Source organism: Chrysochloris asiatica, unplaced genomic scaffold (assembly GCF_000296735.1).
Source record: "Chrysochloris asiatica unplaced genomic scaffold, ChrAsi1.0 scaffold00087, whole genome shotgun sequence".
Classification (NCBI taxonomy): domain Eukaryota; kingdom Metazoa; phylum Chordata; class Mammalia; order Afrosoricida; family Chrysochloridae; genus Chrysochloris; species Chrysochloris asiatica.
Window position 1 is genome coordinate 7,905,691 of NW_006408605.1, and position 17,255 is coordinate 7,922,945.

Below are 17,255 nucleotides of genomic sequence, written 5' to 3' on the forward strand. Positions count from 1 at the left end.
TGTCACTGATTCTGGGCCCAAGAGTCCCCAGGTCTTGCCCCACTGCTGGCCAACCAGGTCTTCACCTGGGTTCATAGAAGTCTATTGAATGTTGTAGGGCTTAGCTCGCCACTTCATTGCTGTTTTTCCCTCACTTTCCCTTATCGGTGTCCAGCGTCGTCACTAATCACAGCGTGTATTCCCATTGAGTCTTAGTCTTGGAAGGGGGTTATATGCTACCTCTTGAAATGATTGGTTGAACATTTTTGGTACAGTGACTATTCCTTTAATCATCTTTTGATGCTGTCTGCGTCATTCCTATAGGATCCTTCAGTATTCCAAGTTAAGGATTGAAATTTTTTTTAGTTCTTTTAGTTTGATAAATACTGTATTCTTCCCTCAGTGGCTTTCTAACTCCAGGTCTTTTGCACATTTTATTATATTTTAATTTGTCTTCTTGAGTTGCCTTTTAAAATGAACTGTTCAGCAGTTTCACTTCTTCATTTCTTCACATTTCTTTTAGCATCTCTACACTGGAAAGCAAGTTTCATAGTTTATTCTTGCGTCCGTTTTAGTCTTTTCCTTCTCTTTTGTCTTTTTAATAACCTTTTGCCCTCTTCCTGTATGATGTTCCTTGATATCATCCTACAACTCTTCTGGTCTTTGATTATTAGTGTGTGCTGCATCAAATCTGTTCTTCAGATGTTTGTTAAATTCAGTGGGATCTGTTCAGGGTCATATTTTGGCTTTTGTGGATTTGTTTTAATTATCTTCAGTTTCAGCTTAAACTTGTATATATAAGCAGTTGATCGTGTGTTCCACAGTTTGACCCAGCCTTGTTTTGGCTTATGATAATGAGCTTTTCCACAGTCTGTTCCCACAGATGTAGCCAATATGATTTCTGTGTATTCCATCCAATCTTTTTTTATGTTGTTTAAAAAAGGTAGTTGCAATGAAGAAGTCATTGGTCTTTCAAAGTTTTATCATGCGATCTCCAGCATTGTTTTTATCACTAAAGTCATATTTTCCAACTACTGATCCTTCCTGTTCCCAACTATTGTGTTACAATCACCAGTAATTATCAATACATCTTTGTTGCATGGTAGGTCAGTTTTATACTGAAAAAGTTGGTAGATTTCTTTAGCTTCCTCATATCAGGCTTTAGTGGTTGCTGGGTAAGTTTGAATGATAGTAGTATTGACTGGTCTTCCTTGTAGGTGTATGCCTATTATACCATCAGCACTATACTTAAAGAGAGATCTTGAAGTATTCTTTTTGATGATGAATGGAGGCCATTCCTCTTCAATTTGTCATTGTTGGCATAGTATACCATATGATTGTCAGGTTCAAAATGACCAATACCAGTTCATTTTAGGTCAGTAATGTCTAGGATGGAGTCCTTGTATGGAGCTGTGAGTTAACGTTTTGAACTGCAAAGTCAGTTTGAACTTCAAGGTCAGCAGTTCAAGCTCACCAGCCACTTAACAGAAACCCTGTACAGGATTGCTATGGGTCGGAACCGACTCGACAGAACTTAACAGTAACAATAGTGTCTAGGATATCAATCTTTGTGTGTTCCATTTCTTTTTCTTTTTTTTTTGACAACTTCCAATTTGCTTAGATTCATAACTTTCTGCATTCCATGTTCCTATTATTAATGAATGCTTATAGCTGTTTCTCTTCATTTTGAGCTGAGCTCCATCAGCAAATAAAGGTCCCCAAAACTTCACTCTATTGGCACCACCATGGTCAATTCTGCTTTGAGGAGGCAGCTCTTCCCCACTGTATGTTGAGTGCCTTCCAACCCAAGGGGCTCATGTTCTGGCACTGCATCTGACAGTTGGGGTGGTGGTGTGCTATGGAGTCGGTTCCCACCCATAGTGACTTTGCATAGGGTTTCCGAGGTTGAAAATAGTTATGGGAGCTGAAAGCCTCATGTTTCTCCTATGGAATAGCTGGTAGTTCTGACCTGCTGGCCTTTAGGTTAGCAGCTCAACTCGTAAGCACTACATTACCAAAGTTCCTTAATCTGACATATTCTGGTACTATTCATAATGTTTCAATATTCAATATTAGGTACTGTCTGAAAGTGTTCCACTGGTAGCCATAAGATTTTCAGGGGCTAAATATTCAGAAGTAGTCCACCTCTCCTTCTTAGTCTTTGTTAGTCTGGAAGATCATCTGAAACCTATCAACCATTGGTGATACTGCTGGTATTTAAAATACTGATGTCATAATTTCCATTATCACAACAACACACAAGCCACCATAGTATGACAAACTGACAGACAAGTGGTGGTTTGACCCATATCTGTGTAAACTTCTTAATTGATTCTAGTGCTCAATGACCTTGATGCCAGAAGAATTAGATGATGCCCAACATTACTACTGACCACTCTGAAAGGAATCACAACAGGAGGTTCTAGATGAGCTGAAAGAAAAATATGGAACAAAACTCAAGATATTATGTGAGAAGGCTTTAAAAACTTCATGGAAAAAATAAAATTGAGATCAAGAAATTTTTCCACTAAGGGTTTGAAGCCTCCTTGTAAAAAAGATAGGCTTACTGGTCTGTTGGAGACTGGTGAAACCCCCAAGACTATGGTCCTCAATCACCCTTCTTCAGTCCTGGAACTGAACTCACTCCCATGGCTCTACTTTTAGTCAACTGTAGACGTACATGGTGAGCAGTAACACCAGGAAGCATACACACTCCTTGGAGCAATCAAAAGAGCAGCATTTGCCCAGGCATAAAATTTAGAATCCAGTAAGCAATAGGAAAGAAGGACAAATGGAAAACAATAAACCTAGGAAGGATATGGGAGGAGTGTTGTTACAATCAGTGTTAGAAAATAAAAGTATATGAATTACGAAATGGAACACCAATTTGCTATATAAACTTGCACCCAAATCATAATAAAAAGTAAATATGTGTGTGTGTGTGTGTGTGTGTGTGTGTGTATATATATATACATACATGTAAACATGATTGATAGAAAACATCTGCTTTGCAAAGTAATTTTCTGACTATGACTTGCAGTTCAAAAATTAATTATCAGTGTTGGCTCAACACTTTTGACTTTGCTTTATGTTTATTAAGTAGCTATTCTCCATAAGTACTTTGGGGTTATATAAACTTTATTTTTTATTTTTTTCTTTAAATTTCCCTCATGTACACTTGGGTGCTGCTATAGAGCAGAGAGCTGCTGCTGAAGTTAGATAAACTCTATTCACAGCTGATCCCTGAAGTGTGTGTTGTGATTTATTAGCTGTTCAAAGCCAGGACCACAGAATCACTTGGGAATGTTATGTGATTTCTGCAATGAGGATCTCGCGTCATTTAAATCTCTGCAGCCTGTGTGTGCCTTCATTGATCTAGGGCAGGGGTGGATCTGGCTCTGCCAGGTGCAATGTTCCACATACCACATTAGTGGTGAGTTAATGAAATGTTTGACCAAATATAGTAGGTTAATTTTAAAGTTAATAATTTTGTATGGCCCACTAATGATGTTAACAGTTTTGACAGAAAAAAAGGTTCCCCGTCTCTGCTCTATGGCACTGTGGGTTAATGCATCAGACTGCAAGTTCGGTGGTTCAAGCTCACCATCTGCTCCTTGGAAACCCTATACAGGGTCACTATGGGTCAGAATCGACTCAACAGCACTTAACAACAACAACAGCAAACCTCTGCTCTAGGGCAACAGAGCCTAGGCTCATCTGCTCATCTTTATTATTAGAGAATGACTCTGAGAATGTCCCAGTGCAGCAAGGTACCTAGGGAAGAAAGATAAAACACCAATTTAGATTAGGTTTGAATGTAGTTTGGGGAGCACTGTAGCCAGTTGCCATTGTGCCAAAAACATGGCAACCACATGTGTGCCAGGGCAGGACTGTGCTCCATTGGATTTTCAATGGCTGATTTTTCAGAAATAGATCTGTCATTCCTTTCTTTCAAAGTAATTTAGGTATTTACATACAATTGGCACTACTTTTGTGACATTCATGGAAACATTGTTATTGCTGCATTATTATGTTAAAGATGTTCTGGAGTCTTACTGTGGCTTGTAAATTAAGCACCCGATTGGTAACCAGAGTTCAAACCCACCACCGGTCACTCTTTAGAAAGTCTGTACAGGGTCTCTGTGAATCATAACTGACTTGATCACACTTACTAACAACAACAATAAGTGTATCTAGAAGTGTTTCTTTAATGTTTTATGCATAGAAAGGAACACTATATACCTGGCAAACATTTGACTGACGATCGTTATGAACCATACTGTTCTTACATGCATACACATTTGATGTAAGACAGAGTGGAACTTGTTCATAATTTGAGGACTGCCTGTTTTCTAATGTCCAAGTAACATAATGTCCTATTTCACAGAATGTTCCCTGGTTGTTAAGTGACACATGACTGCATAGGCTTTTTTTTAAAAAAATGACACACAAATCCAAGTTCACTGTAGAAGTTACGGGAAAGAAAAGCACAAAGAAAACAAAACAAACATTTTGGAGAAGGTTCACACATTTTATCAGTGAGTTTTGTTTTATTAAGATATAATTAATAACTTTTTCTGAGGTTAATATAAAATAATTTTGTAATATCCCTCCCCCGACTCTCCAGACATCATGGCCATTTCACTGTGAAGTAGTCATACATGGCATCTGTGTTGATTGTGTACTATTAACTGTTGTGTTGCTGTTAGATAATAAGGGTATTGAGGTGGCTTTGGGGGAGTTCCTGGATAACACATAATTAAGTGCTCAACTCCTAGCTGAAAGATTGGTGGCTTGTGCCAGAGGCAGATCTGGTGATCTGCTTCTGAAAAGCAAATCTTTACGAAAGCAGCTCTGGTGGAAGTGTGGTTAAGTGCTCAGTGACTAACTGAAAGGTCTGTGATTTCAACCACCAGCCACTCTGCAGAAGAAAGATGTGACAGTTTGCATCTGTTAAAGATTTACAGCCTTGGAAACCCTACCCGGGGCTGTTCTACTCTTATATTACAGGAGCACTGAGTCAGAATTGACTCCATGGCAGTGGGGGGAGATCTTTACACAGGAACAGACTGACCCATGTTTCTCCTGCCGAGTGGTTGGTTGGTTCAAACTTCTGACCTGTTGGTTAATAGGGAACATTTAAACACCGTGCCACCAGGACTCCTTTTGAAAGATAAGTGAACCTAGTGGTTCTTAAAGTTAATAAAAACTAGAGTTTAACTTTCAGATTCCTTGGTTACATTCCTAAATATTGTTTTAGGTGGCCTGAGGAGTATAGTTTTAGAAACACACAAGTCTCTGTTACGATTTAACTTTGTGATCGTAATCTTTGTTTTGTAAGGCATTTGTAATGTCTATCCAAAAGAGAGGATCATCATGCATCATTCTATATCACATGTATATGAATGTATACATTGTAAAATCTTATGTGATGTGTTGTTGTTAAGAGCCATCGAGTCAGTTCCAACTCATAGTGACCCTGTATAGGGTTTCCAAGGAGCAGCTGATGGTTTGAATTGCTGAACCACCAACCTTGTGTTTTACAATTCAGTGCCACACCAGGGATGTGGAGGTGGGAAAAATTTGGAGACTTGTTTGTTTTGTGTTTTAAGGTTAAATTACAGTTATCAATATTTTCTTTGGTTAGAACAAAACTTTCACAATCCTATAGCAAATTTTCTGAAATTGAGGGAGAAAAATTGTAATAATACATTCTTATAAAAAACATTAATGAAGTTTCTAAGTGTTCCTAGGTGGCACAAATAGTTCAATGCTTGACTTTTAACCAAAATACTGGCAGTTTGAAACCACCCAAGAGGCATCTTGAAAATAAAAGGTTGCTGATTTGCTTCTGAAAGGTCATAGACTTGAAAGCCTTATGGAGCTCGGTTCTACTCAGCAACACTTGGGGTCATTGTGAGCCAGAGTTGACTCAGTGGAAATAGTCAATCACTATTCTGGGCTTTTGTTTTTTAAGTGTCCTGAAGTCAGTTTGACTCATAACAACCCTGTAAACAGTGTTGGTTGTTGGGTTTGAATGGTTGGTGGGTTTGAGTCTGCAACCTTGTGGTTAACTGGAAGTCTAGTGCTTATCTTACAGGGTCACACTGGGACTTCAGGGCACTTAGAATATAATAATGAATAAAACACAAATAACTACTTGCATGGAGATAACCTTCTACTAGGCAGAAGGCCAGAAACAATAAAAATAAACAGGTATTTGACTATTGCGTATTGCTGTTCCTGTAAAGTGCCATCAAGTTGGTTCTGATTCATGGCAACCCTGTTGTGTATAAGGTTCCTGAAGAGCAGCTGGTAGGTTTGAATTGATGACCTTGTGGTTGTTGTTGTTAAATACCATGGAGTTCGTTCCGAGGCTGTAAATCTTTATGGGAGCAGAAAGCCTCATCTTTCTCCTGCGGAACAGCTGGTAGTTTCGAACTGCCGACCTTGAGAGGTTTAGCAGCCCAATTTGTAACCACTACGCTACCAGAGCTCCTTGACCTTGTGGTAGTAGTCCAGTATTTATCCTATAGTGCCACACCAGGACTCCTACATTGTGTGTAATGTAATAAAAATGTACTGTGGAGATACATGGAAGTGGTTATTTGATCAGAGTTTGAAATGGAAGCTGAGCTAAAGCTGTTTTTCAGCAGCAGTTTTAATACATGACCAAAATAAAATTGGAACAGATGTGTTGGCTCATGTTAACTTGGTTTTTGGATGTCTTATGTACTGCTGTAATAAGAAAACTTTCCCCTCAGATGGAATGAATTAGTATACAAAGCTTATGCTTTAATTTAGAAAAGTTATGCTTTAATTTGGGGTATCATGTGAAATTCCTTCAAATATATTTATAGTTCCTGAGTAGTATTAGGGTACCCACCCACCCAGAAATGCAAACCTTTTATGGTGCCTTCTATGTATATAGCACATTATGGAAATGCAATGTTGGTTTCTAGAATAAAAGCCACACATTGACTATTGAAGTTTTGTAAATAGAAGTGAATTTCTGCAGTCTCTCTGTGTGCACATTGTCAGTGAGACTGACTTCCTGTTGGATCCTTATTAAATCACTTGCCTGATTGCACTTGAAAACAGCATTATTGCCATGAGGTCTCTCTCTCCTGGATCCCTTACCACCTCACACCTCTGTTGTCAGAAGAGTCTGGTAGTTCGCCGCACGGTATTAAAACCCCCTTGTGTGAAGTGTGCATAGATGTTGTGTGTCCCCCAAAGACCATTGAGTTGGGGGGAGCAAGAGCTCATTGATCTGGTGACACATCGCTTCATCAGTTTATGTTCTAGAATATATAACTGTTTATAAAATGGCATGACTGTGCTTCAAGGTAATGATAGGATCTTTCATACTTTTTCTCCCCAGTCAAATTAAAGAGATCACTAAAGTGTACTGAAGTGAAAAAACTTACTTGCTGAGAGAAATTTTAACCTTTTTGTCAATAATGCAACACCCATGTGTCCTTTTTAATTGCTTCATTCTTTGCCCACCTCCTTTGTATGTGAGCCTAATAGCAAAAGAACAATCAGTTTTTCCTTTAATTTTTCTCTCTCAGTTTCATGAACTGAGTGACATTCGAAAGGCAATTCATGAAATCTTTCCCGTAAAAACCATATATCCAAAGGCAAGAAGTGACTGGCTTACAAGCTTTCAAGGGGGAACCTAGTGCTAGGGAGCATGGAGGAAGGCAGAATCTCCAGTGGGTACTATTCAATCTGTCTGGGCGGAGATGATGAAAGGAAATACAGATCGGTAACTCGTGATACTGTAGTGAATAATGCTTATCAGGACGGATTATGAGGGTTGGAAATGCAAAGGTAGACGTTTTGGAACAAGGAAGGGAGTGAATAATTCTACAGGCTAGAAGCGGAGGTATCTGGGACCATCAATGGAGAAGAGCCGAGAGCGGGACCCTACCCAGAGAAACAGAGATGCCTGAGATGGAGACAGAGACGATGACGTGGAGTGATGAAGCGGCTGGGGACTTTGGATCCAGAGAGGGAAAGGGACTGTGGGCCAAAAACTGGGGGGTGGGGGTGGGCATTCTAGGATATACCCTTTGGTTGGTTGATGATGCATGGAGGGGATTGGAACCATGGCAATGAGATGATATACGATGGAATGAATGTAAAACTAAAGTTCTCTCATGTAAACTACCATATAATTCACAATAAAACATTAAAAAAACCCATATCATTTAGTACCCCTTTCCACTTCATTCTAGACATTGTATTAAAATGTCCCTCTTGTTATAACAAATTTGCTACAATAAGATTGTATCTCATTCATTGCCTTGTGAATTAAGAACCAGAAAGAAGTGAATGTAACTGATATGTTTTAGAGCTGATTATTACTACCTTCCTGTTGCTACTCTTCTCCCCCTCCCCCCAGTATTTCCCATTATCCAGAACTTCCTAGGGTATGACTTTATTGGTTTGAAATGTATACTTTAACTGTAAATTGAATGATCTGCATTATAACTTTTATGCTGATAATGCTTTGTAATGTGGCCTTGAAGAATGTTCTGTAAGGAGCATTTGAATTGAACACTGACGTTATACTATCTGCCTGTGACATCCTGGGTATTTTCTCAGCACTTCTGTATGATACTGTAGTCCAATCCTGGAAAATAGCAAATTAAATGAAGCTTCAATTTTCTAGGACTGTAGGATGTTTGCATGAAGGCAATCAGATGTCCTTGGGGAATGCTGACCTTGGAGTCCAGAAGGGTTCTTTAAGCATACTGAGCTTGGTTTTCTCACATTTTAAAGGATCTACAGATGAGATGCATGGAATAGTTTGAGACTTAGGTGCACTATTTTTAATACCTTACCCTTGAACAGGTGGTTGTTTGGTTTTTGACTTTCGGCTGAAGTTAATCATCTGGTTAAAAGTTAGGATACTCAAGGAGAGGCAGTGAAAGAACCCTATTCTCAAGGGGCATCGAGAGTCTTCTTATCTCTCAGAGCATTTGGAAGAATCTTTGTTAAGTAAGCAACCTGCCCCACCTTCTCTGCTCTAGAAAAGACTGTGATTTTGCTGATGGTTGTGTGCCGTCGAGTTGATTCCAACTCATAGCGACACTTTATAGGGGTTTCCAAAGCTGTAAATCCTTATGGGAGCAGAAAGCTTCATCTTTCTCCTGAGGAGAAGCTGGTAGGTTCAAACTGCTGACCTTATGGTTAATAGCCCAACATGTAACCCACTACACTACCAGGGTTCCTTAGAAAAGAGTGTAGGCTCTCCCAGTTATCCTCATCAGTTGAATGTATTTAAATGGGCTCTCTTTATAGATTTACTTAGTATTCAAACAGGTAGAAATATGGGACTTTTTAAGTAGTCCATATAATATAATGTAAGTGGAAATGATTACAGGAACATCTTGGAGGTGATGTTGTTATTAAGTGGCATCAAGTCGGTTCTGACTCATAGTGACCCTGTGTAGGGTTTCCAAAGAGCATCTGATAACTTTGAACCTCTGACCTGACCTTGTGATTAGCAGTCCAGTGCTTATCCTATAGTGCCACACCAGGACCTCCCACCTTGGTGGTGGTGTTGGCATTAAGTGCCTAGTCGATTCCAACTCATAGCAACCCTGTGTAGAGTTTCTGAGGATCGACTGGTGGGTTTAAACTGCCAACGTTGTGATTAGTAGTCCATTGCTTATCTTATGGTGCCACAGCAGGAGGAAAACAGAATGGCACTTCCACACAAAGCTAAAAACAGAAATACAAGTCAACTCCTAGGAATATATCCTAGCAAAATAAGAGCACAGATAGACACGTGCACACCCATGTTGTTTACACCTTTATTCACAATAGGAAAAAGATGGTAACAACCTAAGTGTCCTTTAACAGATGAATGGATAAACAAAATTTGGTACATATGTACAATGGAATACTATGTGACAATAAAGAATAAGGAATATGTGAAATATCTTACAACATGAATGAATCTGGAGGACATTATGTTGAATGAAATAAGTCAATCACAAAAGAGAAAAAATTGTATGGTTCCACTTTTATAAATGTTTAAAAAGAGGCATAGCTCGGACATTTTAATGTAAGAACTACTACACAAATAATTGAATCACTCTTTCTCCCTTGTGTGAGAAGAATATTCCCAAATCTGGTCTCAAGCATAGCAATTATGGTTCATCAGTGTCTATATTTTATCATGGTTTTGTTTATATTCTAATTTTAAGAAGAGGAAGGACATAAGTATATGCATATCTGGTAGCATAGTGGTTTACATGTTGGGCTGCTAATCGCAAGGTCAGCAGTTCAAATCCACCAGTGGTTTTTCAGGAGAAAGACGAGGCTTTCTGCTTCGTAAAGATTTACAGCCTTGGAAACCCTATACAGGTAGCTATGGGTTGGAACTAACTCCACAGCACATCACCACCACCACCACTCTCTGTTAACAGATAAATAACACTATTGTTGTTATTGTTAATTGCCATTGAGTCCATTCTGACTCATGTAACCCCGTATAAGGTTTCTGAGGAACAGCTGGTGGGTTTCAACTGCTGACCTTGTGGTTCACAGTTCAGTGCTTATGCTATAGACAGAGCATTTTAAACTGCTTGTGTATTCTATATACATCTTAAAGGCTTTCATTTGTAGATCACTAGTACTAAATTGTGATATATTAGTACGATGTCTATTCCTCCTAGTAAGATAGCTCACATCCTTTTCTGGAAATCAGAAAGATGGGGCTTAACCTGTGTTCCTCACCATTACCCCTGTGGTCAGGCATTTCTTGATTGACCCTTAAATTTGTATGATGACTACATGTAGGACTTCTTACTTAGACAAATTTGAAAAAGGTAACTTATTTTCTTGGTTATTTTAGAGTTTTTGAGAGTTTACATTTGCCTTATCAACCATTTTTAAAGAAGAGAATGCATGTGGTAGACCACATGGTAAGGGATCTAGCTTTTGAGCTTCAGCCCAGTGGCCTACTATTTAGGTTGAGGTGTCTCTAAATTAGACCTTAGAGCTATCTCCCACAACTCTTCTCACTTGTGGCAAGTTGTGAGAGCAGTAATTAGTAGATTATCCACAACAAAAATAAGTCTTTCCTTGTCTTCTTAATAAAGTTTTCAGGGTAAGGAGCAAATAGAAAGCCAGGAGCAATTATTGGGGAGCGTGGGAAATGACTTATTTTACGTAAACAAATTTTAGTATATTAATAAATTGAATTTTTAAAAATCCAGTTTGGAGTGAGGTAGAGATTTCCTAAATGATTGAAAAAGTTGTCTTTTCTCATCATGTACAGATGTCATATTTGTTGATCTGACACAGCCTGACTTTAGACAGACAGCCTTTTCTTCAACAGCTCAGATTGTTACAGGGCTATGACTGAAAGCAGCAAGAACCCAAAGCTGATTGTTTTCTTTCCCCCAGAGGGCTGGGCTACAAGGTGCTGTACAATTCCCCTGGATAGGCAGAAGCAGTGCAAAAGAGGCTTCATGACCCAAAGCTAGTGAGCATAGTAGACATAATGTCTGCCTTAGCCCACATCTGGAATTAACAGGAAGAAGACATTTCAGTTACTAATGTGGCACTGTATGATAAGCACTTGACTGCTAATCAAAAGGTCGGTGGTTCAAACCCACCAGCTGCTCCTTGGAAACTATACACAGAGTCACTGTGAGTTGAAACCGACTCAGCAACACTCAACAACAACATTACCATGATAGCAAAGGTAGAACTTATTTTAATAAACAAGTCTAGAGATATTGCTTATCCCTCTACAAAGTCTCAACTGTATTGGGTTCTTTGTGAACATTAATTATTCCAACTCTTTCTTATCCTCAATATTAACTACTATCCCAGATGTCTAGACCCTTAGGTTTTCCACTGAAGGACCTTTCCCTGCCCCCTAGCTTTTACTGTACTGGTATGTGGCACTAATAGAAAAGGTTAGCTTAACAGATATTTGCATTTGCACATGTGTCATTGTTAGATGTGAGCAGCCCTGTCCCTACAGGGAAAACTGAATCACATTTACCTGGAGAAGACTAGCAGTGACACGCCCTCTTCCATTTCCCAGGCCAGGTAGGGAACCTCCTGGAATGTGCAGTGTGCACTATACATCAAAAACGTTTAAGTAATGTTTTAAAATACAGAACAAGTTTTCTGTAACCTTTGTTTTGTTTAGGGTATGTATCAGGAAACAAGAAATATGGCCATCTCAGCCTTAGTCACAGACCACCCACCCTCACAGGTGACTGATAAGGGTAGTAATCATTTACATAATCTTTCAATTGTTAAATATTTCTTTTTTTCTGAGTATTAAGCATTTTAAAATTGGGAGAATATATATTTAAGTAAAATGACTTGAGGGTAGAACGGAGAAGCACGGTGTCTGACATTTCTTAATCTAATGTTCTGTTGACAGTGAGAGTGGAGTAGGTGCTGGGTATTAGTAACTAACCTCTCAAGGGATCTTGGTGATTCTCAAAATGCTTATTCAGTGATCAACATAAAATATTTATATGTTTTCCTGTGAAGCAATTGAAGTTGTAGATTACCGTCATGAACTCATGTAATTTAAGCTTTTTCCTTTAGTGTAGCATCATAAAATGTACATTTTAGTGTTAATGGTTTGAGAAAACATCTTAGGTTTTACAAATTTAGTTTAAATCATATTTTGCAGTGAAATTTAAACCATGATGAGCTGTGCAGATGGCCTTCATGTCAACTCTGCTCCAGTCCAGTTGACATCAGGAGGTGGACTGACTTGTCAGCTCTCCGTTCCAGAGAGCACAAATAGTACTTCTTTGTGTGATTTTGAAGACCTGTAAACATTAAAGATCTGCCTTAATTTTCAGTTTCCTTACATTTTTATGTTGAAATTGCATGTTGCTTCCTTTGTTTCTCTTTGTGATTAGACATTGCAGATTTCTCATAGTTAGCAGTCTTATAAAAAGCTGGTAATCCTTAACTGTAACACACTGCAAATAACAGCCATAATAGTGTATAATTTTTCTTGTGTGTTTATGTGCTTAGGCTGGGTGGAGGTGAAAATCAAATGTTATTGTCATTGCTGTTGTTTATTCTGGCATTTAAATTCCCGGAAAGTGCCTTTGATATTCTGGTGCCTACGCCTCTATCGTTCATAACTCAATTTGCAACTAGGGGAAAGATGTGTCTCAGCATTGTGGATTCAGTTGGGTCCTGGTATTGCTAATGGAATTGGCAATCCTGTTCATTTAGAAATACGGGTAAGTGATCATAGCCTTAGCAGTCTCTACAGAGCAACATTCTCTGCACAGCCAGAGCTTCAGGAGAGGAAGTATGACAGAACTTAGGAGGATTGTTTCTGACTATAGTTGAACATGAGGTATATTATATCGTGAGACAGTTGGATAGGAAGGTAAAGATTTTATTTCAAGTTAAGCAGCATCATTCATTCAGGAAAGAGTCCAGCTGTCAATGTTTTTGAGAGCCCACTTGAAGGACAGTTTTTCTCTTAACTATGAGGCATAATCCATGTTTCCTTTTTTTTTTTTTTTTTTTTTTGAGAGCCCACTTGAAGGACAGTTTTTCTCTTAACTATGAGGCATAATCCATGTTTCCTTTTTTTTTTTTTTTTTTAAATGAGGATAGCTTTTATTCTATCTTGATTTTGTCTTAATACTTTTTTTTTTAATATAAATTTGGAAAATAGCCTTTCAAATAAAACTTACCTTGACTCACAGTAACCATCATTCACCTGTCAAATGAGAATAGCAACTTAGAATTTTGACTTCCTTCCTTTTGTTTGAAAACAGCTACAAAATACATTTTTATTTGACATTACCAACAATTCTATCCTGATGCCTTTGACTCCTGAGCATTTTTTTACATCATTTCCCACACCAGGAGAACCTCATTCTGAATGATGACTGTTAATGGCAGGCTACTCCAGGTACAGGTCCTGGGATCTTTCAAGGTTTTGCCATCAGCCCACAATGTGACCTGTGTTATGAGTCTGTGCCATTTGCTTTAAACATAGCTAAAAAAGTGTGCCCTCGTAAGCTGATGAGAAGTGGCTGGGAAGCACCATTGAAGCTCTTGTCATCTGATCTCGAATTATCAGGGGTGGGGTAGGGTAGATTGGGTGTATGTTTCCCTTAGCAGTCAAAAGAGAAAACCTTCAAAGATCTTTTTATGTTTCTTTTTACAGGTTGCCAACTTGGCCTGTTCAATCTCAAATAATGAAGAAGGTGTGAAGCTTGTTCGAATGTCTGCAAGTCAGTTAGAAGCCCTCTGTCCTCAGGTAAAATATAAGCAGCTGTGTTTGTCACTAAGTTGGATTTTGTTGGGATACAGAGTTTATTTTGTTAGGTTTGTTTTTAGGATTTTAGATAAGACATCTTGGGGACAAAGCACTGATCTGGAGTCTGTGTAACTTGGGAAAATTGTTTAACCTTCAAATGACATTTCCATTTCCTTAGGGCATCGTATGTTAATACCTCCTTGTCCTTCTTAAAAATGCATATTGCCCTCCATCACTGGCAAATGGTGGCTGTGAGTACTTGCCCAGTCTATAGCCTCCTCAACTGAGGGCCATTTGCCAGCATCTGCCAGCTTGAGACTAAGATGGCTGCCTTGCAAATCGGAAAGAGAAATAGCCACCCCACTTATACTCTACCTTTCTTTTTTCCTGAAACTTTTTATTGTGATTTTAGGAAGGTTTATAGAGTAGACCATCAGTTTTACATGCAACATATCATGGTGTGTTTTCTCTCAATTATTGCAGTCCCCTCCACGTAACATCAGTTATCCCAATTCCTCTCTGTGGTTCTTATTTCCAGTCCACCCCTCTTCCAACCCTTATGACCAGTGACCTTAGGTAAATGTTGCCCTTTTGATCTTGAGTGGTTGACCATTCTATGGTGAACATGCCTTACTAATGTTAGATATGTAATGTACCCATACACATATCTTAGGAGCCCTGGTAGAATAGTGGATTTTGAACTGGGCTGCCAACAATAATGTCAGCAGTTCGAATCTGCCAGTTGTTCCATGGGAGAAAGATGAGGCTTTCTGCTCCCATAAAGATTTACAGCCTCAGAAACCCTACACAGGGTCACCATGAGTCAGAACCAACTCCACAGCACATCACCACTACCACCACCAGCAATGCCATATCTATCTACTGCTTGGCTGAAGCTACATGCCTTCTTAATACGCAGTATTTAAGTATTTGAGTTTCTCTTGGAAGGAACCAGATTCAAGAGCCAGACCCCATACTCTTAAGTTCCCTTATGGTACAGATATTAATAATTTAATTCAACCACCAACTGAAGTAAAACATAAAAAAGCTCAAGAATATTTCTCTGTTGGTAATGGCGTATTGGAAAACCTTTTATTGGGGTAGGCTAAGTATCTGGGACTCTTGAAAGACTCTGGAGGACATCGACCAACAGTTGCTTTGTTAAGTGATGATGCATTCTCCTGGGAGGGGAGCTGGTCCTGTTGTCTTGATAATTTCTTGCCATTTTTGGGATTTCTGATCAGTGTGAGAGGGCTTTCAGTACAAGAGTTGCTTCTCTGATTTCTCAAGTGGAGAATGCTCATGGGAACATACTGTGTAAAATGGAGAGAATGAATGGCCCTTCCAGAATGAAATGTTGCCCAGACTTTTCTAGAGACACATGTGCTATGGACCTTGCATATGCTGATATGTCTTAAAGAGATGGTTTTCTATAAATTGGAAGTGAGTGTTAAATATTTGATTAATTTCAGGTATTCCCTTAAAATTGACCCATACACATGTGGATGAGAACTTACATGTACCTTTCTCTCAGTGCTTTCCAAAATGGCATTTGTTGTTGTTGTTGTTAGGTGCCAACGAGTCAGTACCGACCCATAGCGACCTTATGCACAGCAGAACGAAACAATGCCTGATCCTGGGCCAATCTCACTACTATTGTCATGCAGTGGCCATGGATAAAGGGGGGAATAAGCTAAGAGACTGGAGTAATGGAATAGAATTCACAGAACTGAAGTTACTATGCTATGTCTGCAACCAGCTTTAAAATGCACTGTGACTTTGGCACTTTCAGATAAATGATCGCTAACACTCACCAGCTGCTCCTCGGAAACCCTTTACAGGGTCACTTTGTAATAAAAATAACAACACTCAAGGTTAGCAACTGAAGTAAATAATAAATAAGGCTTGTCTTGGTGGCTGTTTGTTAATCAAGGAATTAGTTAGGACAGTTTTTCTAATTCCTAACCTCATGGATTAGCTTGCTGTGAGTTGCTTCAGATTCATATCAGTGTGAAAGGCAATAGTGAACCCAGATCATCTGAAGGATTTTACCAGCTTTATTGCATCAAATCTGCCAGCTGATCTGATAATAAGCCGAGGGCTTAAGTAACCACCTCCAGAAAGCTCATAGATGACCAGGTTGTATGAAGTAAATGTTGAGTGGGTTTCTGAAGATTTAGTAGTCTTTCTCAAGTTTGCCACTTTACCCTATCAGCGCTTTATTTTTAATGTGTCTGGGTTCTCCATTTGGTTCTGAAATGCTTGAAAAGTGACAATGCTTTCACATATCTGCTGAAACAGATGGTAACATACACTGATCACACCTACCAAGGGTATTTATATAAAATGATCTTAAAGTCAGGAAAAAAAAAATCACATGTAAAGTCTAGTAGATTCTAATGAAATGATATGACTGCAGAAATCCAGTGCTACTGGGCCATGCCACACAGGCTTGAGATTGCTGTCAGAACACGTCATTTCTCTCATTCCCTTCTTTCCAGTTTAATTTCTGTTGCTAGACAGACCTCAAGGGAGTGGGTTGAAACAGACAGTGCTGACCACACTGGTGATGTGTCCTGAATAAAAGGTGTTTTCTAGGTGCAAATGTTCTTCCAGATGCTCACCATGGAGTCGTTCCCAGCCTTAACTCACACTCTGGGGTCAGGCAGGTTCGGTAAGGGCAGACTGGGAAACACATGTCATTTCTAAATGAGCAGCCAGACAGCCAAGACTCCTCTCCAGCCCATTATTGCCATATCGTTTTTTGTTTTGTTTTGTTTTGTTTTTTGAAGAGAAACGCATAATTCAGATGTTTCTTCCAAGTCTTTATGATTGGTAATGAAAATTTTGAAAATCTTTCAGAGTCGCAGATTAAAATCTTTTGGGATCTGGATCTAGCCTTCCCTGTCCACTCCTTTCATACTCTTAGGATCTCTCCTTGAAAGGTGGCCAATGGCTCTCCCTCTGTGGAAGAGGGATTTGATTGTGG

General features: G+C 39.1%; 1 protein-coding gene across 2 annotated transcripts in view; it reads left to right on the forward strand.

The window, feature by feature from the left end:
- Positions 1-17,255, forward strand: part of CTNNA1 (catenin (cadherin-associated protein), alpha 1, 102kDa) — a 211,806-nt gene that overhangs the window by 156,892 nt on the left and 37,659 nt on the right. For both annotated transcript variants that reach the window (XM_006866127.1, XM_006866128.1), the window contains exon 9: positions 14,174-14,266. In XM_006866127.1, coding sequence (XP_006866189.1) covers positions 14,174-14,266 — 93 coding nt within the window. The remainder of the gene's footprint in view (positions 1-14,173; positions 14,267-17,255) is intronic.